This window comes from Branchiostoma belcheri, unplaced genomic scaffold (assembly GCF_001625305.1).
Source record: "Branchiostoma belcheri isolate BF01 breed outbred unplaced genomic scaffold, Haploidv18h27 scaffold303, whole genome shotgun sequence".
Lineage (NCBI taxonomy): Eukaryota > Metazoa > Chordata > Leptocardii > Amphioxiformes > Branchiostomatidae > Branchiostoma > Branchiostoma belcheri.
The window spans coordinates 87,968-95,097 of NW_017803914.1; the positions used below are offsets into that span (position 1 = coordinate 87,968).

Sequence of the window (7,130 nt, forward strand, 5' to 3'; positions counted from 1 at the left end):
GGGGGGGGTAAGGGGAAGTCGCTGGGGTTTTATGAAACATGTTTGTGGTTTGATAAATGAATCAAGATACCCGGCTCCTCAATGGGCAGGTCCGCTATCCCACAGCTGGGTGGCATTGAGTACATGTGTCAGTTTGTGATGAGGATATATGGCTAAGCATGACAAAAAGAGTACAATCTTCTTGGTTTGCTCCTATGGAAATACCAGCCATCTTACCAACACGTAGTCACTTGGATGTCTGTACACATCCTGCTTCTGGATGAAGCTTCTCAACATCTCTACCGCCCGCTGGTCCTGTAGGATCAGCTTCCTTGGCCGGTAGTTTGGATCGGTACGACACCGCGAGGCCGCATTGCAGTTGTCATGTTGGTTCTGTTGGAAATTACAATATGGAATTCATAATGCATGTTTCTTACTGGGACATGGTTAATATGCCCTGTGTAATTTATGCTGCTGGTTTTGAATTAAATTTACAACAATTGAGAGAGTTAGGGCCTACTCCCTAATCATCTATAATATTTTTAATTGATCACTTGTCTTTCCCAGCAAGTATAGGAATTTAGAAGTATCACATTTACTACACTTTGTAATTAAGCATATCTTATTTTTTCACAGACCTAAAAGCTAGACTCACCTTGTAGTGGTCAACAATATTCAGGAGAGACTGTTGCAGTGCTTGTTCACTTCCGCCACACCCGGCCATCGACCAATAGAAATGTGTCTTCACAGCTGCACCTACAGGTAGAATTGCCTTGTTAGATTGCGTTGTACAAATGACCTTTTATGTTCATTATTAGTCCTTGATGAAATCCAATTCCTGCTGTCAACTTTTTCGGGTATCAAAAATATATCTTGTTATAAATGTTAGGTCACATATTCAAGTAGTACTGCATATCAATTTGTTAAAAATGCGAATAGAGTATGTTTTTCCAGAAAAAAAAGATAGATAGAAATACACTGTACCTTTGTCGGCCAACTGTGGATGCCATGTCACACCCTGGTTCCTCCGGGCCCCACTTGCCACTTTGCGAAACTTTTTCGCAATAGACTTTGTAGCTGTGGTAGATGGAGTAAGAAGCATCTGATATTTTATTCATCATCATCTAATTAGTACATTCCACCTAAGGTTTAGCATAATGCTACCTGGTAGTGCAATATGGCTTTGCTGGTGTGTTATGCCAAAGGGTGGTTATACGGGCTATACAGATACAGATACAGATACAGATGCTACTGTTTATTTTTAGATTTATACAAGCAGCTAATCAGTGCATACAGCTAATATTAATAGAATTTCTATCTTCTTACCAGCCATGTACTTACAAGAAGATTTTACCCTTCTACATGAGATTAAAACAACAGACTAAGACCACACATTGCATAACACCACTTAGCAACACAGGGTTCAAAACACAAGTCTTAGGTTGCAAGCGGAAAGCTAGGGCCGACTTCAGACTGACAATGGTATATAGTTGCATGGTGCTGCCGCCGGCCTGGCTTCTAGTATATTGAAAGTGAGGCATGTGGATCAGAGGGTCGGTTTGTATCGGAGAAGTAGAGATTGGTGGTAGGGGATCGCATTCGACACGTTCGACATTCAATATATGGCTATAGATGATGTTTTTCGACAGAGAAAAGATCCATTTGCATATCATCTATGACACCCTTCTTCCTTTGCCAGCAACAGTTTCAAAGTACCCGGTAACGCTGGCTAAAACATGACTTGTGGAGCATGAGTGGGGATCTTGAACATGACATACCAGTAGTTGATACAACATGATACATGTATAGATTTGAAGCTGTAAATATTGTAGTTGAATGATTTAACTTTTCCATGAATATGACAGATTTGTTTTTTCTCACCATGCCAGGTATCATTAGAGTTGGAGGTCCGGGTTCCATCGGCATATGGTGGCCTGTCCTTGATGAACTTGTTGATGGTGTGGTTTCTGTCATGCGCATGGTCAGCAATCTGGACCCCTGGTACAACACAAGAAGACAGCCAATATGTTGAAATACCATCACCAAGTAATGGCTGGGATAACACGTGTATCTGTTTCACATGATATCTGTACATCTGCTTGCTTACACTAAACATTAGTTCATGTATAATATGACAGATTGTAATTGAATAATTGAGTAATACAAACCAAGTTCATCGAACTGCTGGTAGAGTTTAGTTGTCCCATACATCTCATGTTTTTGGCTCGACCTCTGCTCCTCTTTGGTCACAGGCGCATAGGCAAGCACCTTGTGGTTGCTGGAAAGATAGCAAAAAAGAATTTCAAGATAAAGAACAGTACTGCCATTGTATTTGTAGATAGGTAGTAATTATGTACACATGAAAGCAATCTTCATTGCATAGTTCTCTTTCTTGTGACATATGTAGATGGATACTATCATTGAAAAATGTACATGTACTGGCAATGTTGACCTACTTTTGTCCAAGCGCCATTATGTCAGACCTGTAGGAGTTTCGTCGTTGTGCATGTCGGGCATCGGTCACTATCGATAGTGTTCGTCCTGGTTGGTCACCAATTTCCTGTGAGAATGACATTTCAGAAAAGTTATGGACCTGAACATGGCTCTAAAAAGTCTAGAAAATTCTTTGTGGATGCTAGGTGCAGGTAGACATGAAGAAGACCTACACAGCTCCAATTTTACCTGCACTAACCTGCATATAACCAGTACATGGACCAGTGCAGGTTAGGTGCATGTAGGCATCAGAAATACCTGCACAGCTCCAATTTTACCTGCACTAACCTGCATATACCCAGTACATGGACCGGTGCAGGTTAGGTGCAGTTAGACATCAAGACAACTTACACAGCCCCAATTTTATCTGCACTAACCTGCATGATGAACAATTATTCCGAGCCCTGATTTTTTTAAGATATGGTGGTGTAGTATCAGTTGTTATGTTGTTTAACCTGCCACATTCCATACAGATCAACAATCCCTCATCCAAGTCACCTGTTGTCATCCTGCAAGATGACATACCGTATTTACTGTTGTAATTATTTTCTTACCTACACTGTCACAAACCTAGCTTGGAAATGATTTGTCTGATATAATCACAACCTTCCAAACAAAACCCTCTAATAGAAGGATGAATGACTTACTTCATCCATAGCATCCTGCATGGATGCCCTTGCTTGTTCAGCCACCACTTCTCCATACAGTATCATGGCTGGAAAGGATAGAAAAACAGTTTGCCCATATTTTTCATAGCCTTCTTTATCAGAAGGATTGTTATATTATCAAATGTATGGTTACTGAGATGTAAGTACCTCCATGTACTACTAGTATTTAATGTCCAGGCATGCACAATACTATAAATGCTAACACGTTTGTACAAAGTTTTAGAATAATCAATACAAGCATTTGTCTTCTTCTTATACAATGAATTTCAATTAATTGCTGCCATATATTGATCTGTTAGATGTGAACATACTGTTGAGATGAGAATGATAGATTTTTGACAGATACTCAATTAGAATTGTACACAAGGAAAATATGAAATTACTGTATTATGGTGGGTGAACATCTTGATAGTTGTTGACATGTCTGTAACAGATTTTCTACCAAGTGCATGTAGGTGACAGTTTATAAAGCAAAATAAGTTTCTTACACTTTTTCAGGTTGACGTCAGAAATCTGCCCAATCCCAGCATTGGCACACAGCCGTTTGTACTGATTGGGTAGCATCCCACTGGACATGTATCCATGCGCCATTCTGACATGATAGGAAAGAGAAGACACAGTCAAACGACCATTAGATACCTTACTGTACAATACAGTCAAGTGGATATGTTATTAATTATAGAAGTTCCGTGCTTCTATTTTTAGACAAAGCCATTTTAGTTCACCTGCTTCTCCGCACCAGACGCAACCTGACAAAACGCTACCAAATGCGCACAAAGTAAGCTCCCTCTCACATCTGCTTGGGTATGACGTCATTACAAATCTACGTACTAGTAGGTCAAGAGGTGATGGACATACAATGAAACCGGATCGGCACAAAAAAATGTTGTTTCTTCATGTTTTCAGACGCAATTTCATGACTTGTAATGATAAGGGACCGGTAAGTAAGTTGGCGTTCGTTGTTGTTTTTTTTTCTGTGGGGGCGGGGCGGGGCCGCGATTGTGCGGTAGGTTTCAACTTACGTCAAATGCGCACAAAGAATGCTCCCTCCCACATCTGCTTTGGTATTATTACGTACTTTTATTACCAAACGAATGTCATCGGGGTGTTTACATCCCCAAGTTCCCCAACATTATTTGTATTTCTACTACCTGACGTGACTCATTTGTAGCATAAAAATTCCAACCGTCGACATTTTCACTTTAGGCATAATCGCTCTTCCCTATTTTGACAATGTAACTTCTTACCTCAGATTCACGAGGAAAGGTTTCCCAATGTGTGGCGATGAAGTCCACATAAAACCATGGCCTTTCTTGCAGCGCATAGTGACGCAAGCCGTGTGCCCGGCACGAAGGAGGGAGCGCACCTTCTGCTTCTCGGTGCACCGTCGGGCGTGCTCGTGCAGGTTGGAGATCAGATAGCGGAGAGAGTACTCTGCGGTGATAAACAGCATCTGATCCTCGCGATCTCTGTCTTCCTCAGAGATATGCTGATACTTTGGCAAAATTGGTGGTAAAGACGCGGAGGAGGGCTTGTGTGAGGTCAGATAATGGTCTAACAGAGCCATTATCATGTCCTTGGTGGTAGCCTCCTTCTCACCCCCCAACAGCACTTTGACCTGGCTGATTTTCTCGGTCATCTCTGCCTTCTCGGCTGCGGCTTCTTCTGGGGTTCCGGGAAACATGCACTCCAACGTTTTCCGAACATTTCTGGAAGTAGTCGATGTAGCACCCGTCAGTAACTTCCTTTTCCGCGTCGTCGGAAGAGGGCAGTTCCCGCTAAGGGACGCAAGCGGTGGCCTTGATTCCTGGCCACCCTCCGCCATTGCCTTACCGAGTATGACTGATGACAAAAACTAAAATTGGCGCCTTTTCTTGTATCCAGACAAGCTTGAAGAATTATGGGAAGTAACTTTTTTCCATGAATATTGGAAACTATGATTACTGTCCTTTGTAATTTTTTGAAATAAATGAAAGTAGTCATGATTTGAAAATGTTCTTTCTTTATTTCGTTGAAATACATATTTTGACTTTCATTTGTATGACCTCGATCCTACAAAACTATTGTCCACGAGAGGTTTCTCGTGTCATATATGACACCCTACTCGTGAAAGGTCAAAATAGCGGAAGACTCCTCATTTACTTCCTGTTCGCGCCAAAATTCTTCAGTCGACGACTGTTCTTTGGACGATGGCGGAAAGGAGACATCTCTCGCTGTGCCTTACCCCTGACAGGGAATCAGACATCCTGGGTTTCATCCGTCACTTTGAGATGGAGGAAGATGAGGTCACCATCCTCTACAGCGGTCCTCACACTGACCACCAGGAGGGACCGGTCGCTGGAGGGCAAGAAGTGCCAGAGGAGCCGGCGGCAGACCATCAGCCTCCGGAGGAGCCGGTGGCAGACCCTCAGCCCCCAGAGTCACCCCCACCCGCTGAACCGGCAGCTGCCCTGATCCCACAGGCAGAGGAACAGGAGGAGTGCCGATACTGTTTGTGTCGGCCCTGTATCACCACTCCTGTTCCTTTGTGGTTGGTAGGGCAGGCTGCCTGTGTCGACAACGCAGCCATCCGCCGCGACATGTATAAGAACTTTTGGGGCATGATGGCCAACCTCATGCCCTCTCCCTGGAATGACCCACGCTACCTGGCAAGGAAACACACACGGATGGCCCAAGACTCGGCGCTGGAGGCACCTCGCAGGAGGCTTGTCATCGCCGCGCGGGGGTCTATCAGAGAGATCATGCCCAAGTGTGTGGTAAAGCTGGTGAGGAGCAAGTACCCCAACCCTCCAGGCGTCGCCTACATGGGGCACCGCTGGGTCTGAGGCGTGCGGCGGAGTCCGGAGAATATTACACCGGCCCTTTTCAGGGCCAACAACCCATCTTAGAGAGCTATATTGTATCACACAGTAGTAGTAGTATGCTTTCTATCATTTCATCTTTATTACTTGTACGGTTGTTCGCAATAAAGGCACAGACATGAACTTCACTATCACGAAATTTGCGCGCGAAAATAAGCATGTAAATTCGGATAATAGGTAAGTTCCATTTCAATGTCTTGCCTCCCGTCTTAGACAATACTACTTACTACTAGTATCAAATATACTGTAATAGAGGTATTGTTCAAATGTTGACTCGGTAGTGCAAAGTTGAGGTAAGTCTTTTTTTGTTTTGTTTTTGAATGATGTAGGCATTTGTTTATCTGTTCTGCCGGTTCGAAGGTGTGAAGGATGAGACCAGGGGTGTCAGCTTAGGTCAGGGGTTACGACCTTTGACTTGTAAACAGGAAGACATTTGCATATCACGACCGTTACAGCAAGCTTTTGAAATTTTGAAGCATTTTGAAGCAATTTACAAAGACGGCTGCGACGTTAGGCCGTTGAAAACATCGTTTCTACGACAGACAGTCCCCTTAGTGTCAGCGTTTGAAAAAAAGCGAGGTAATATGAAGTATTCAAGCAGGTATCTTCGAGGTTTACTCCTATTTTACGCAGGTAACGTTCTTTGTTGCAGATCGGGGCTGACGTTATATATTTTCTATCCTTTGCCTCTGCCACAGTACTTATTCTTCTGTTATTTATGTCATTGTTAGCTTACAACATCACAACTAATAGTCAGAGATTTTCAAAACCAGCGGCATAATGAAGAATCTTGTGACTGCTGGACAATTTTGCCTTCGCTTCGATCGCGAGTCAGGGGTTTCGATCGCTGTATAGACCAAGTCGGACTTTCTCTATATATTCGCGTGGACAAACTATCAAGCTGAAGTGTCCGAATCTGACCAGAAAAGTGTCCAAGCTGGACAAAATCGCTAAAATAGTTCATGTACTCCAATTTTCTTATCTTACATAATGTCAAAACAAGGGATAAACTAGAGCTTCGACTGGAAAGACTGTCTGTTGGCCACCGAAATGACACGGAAAATGTCACGGGGGTCGGCACTTTGGTTCACCGCCCGGGACTTTGTAGCGTTTCGGGCCATGACTGGTC

General features: G+C 43.3%; 1 protein-coding gene across 1 annotated transcript in view; it reads right to left on the reverse strand.

Annotated features, from left to right (window-relative positions):
• LOC109474354 overlaps positions 1-4,647 on the reverse strand; it is an 8,732-nt gene extending 4,085 nt beyond the window's left edge. Inside the window, exons 1-8 of the mRNA XM_019774647.1 lie at positions 3,629-4,647; positions 3,120-3,187; positions 2,436-2,539; positions 2,148-2,257; positions 1,861-1,977; positions 964-1,056; positions 635-735; positions 217-372 (exon numbers count right to left, since the gene is read on the reverse strand). Coding sequence (XP_019630206.1) covers positions 217-372; positions 635-735; positions 964-1,056; positions 1,861-1,977; positions 2,148-2,257; positions 2,436-2,539; positions 3,120-3,187; positions 3,629-3,731 — 852 coding nt within the window. The 5' untranslated portion in view covers positions 3,732-4,647. The remainder of the gene's footprint in view (positions 1-216; positions 373-634; positions 736-963; positions 1,057-1,860; positions 1,978-2,147; positions 2,258-2,435; positions 2,540-3,119; positions 3,188-3,628) is intronic.
• Positions 4,648-7,130: the final 2,483 nt, after the last annotated feature.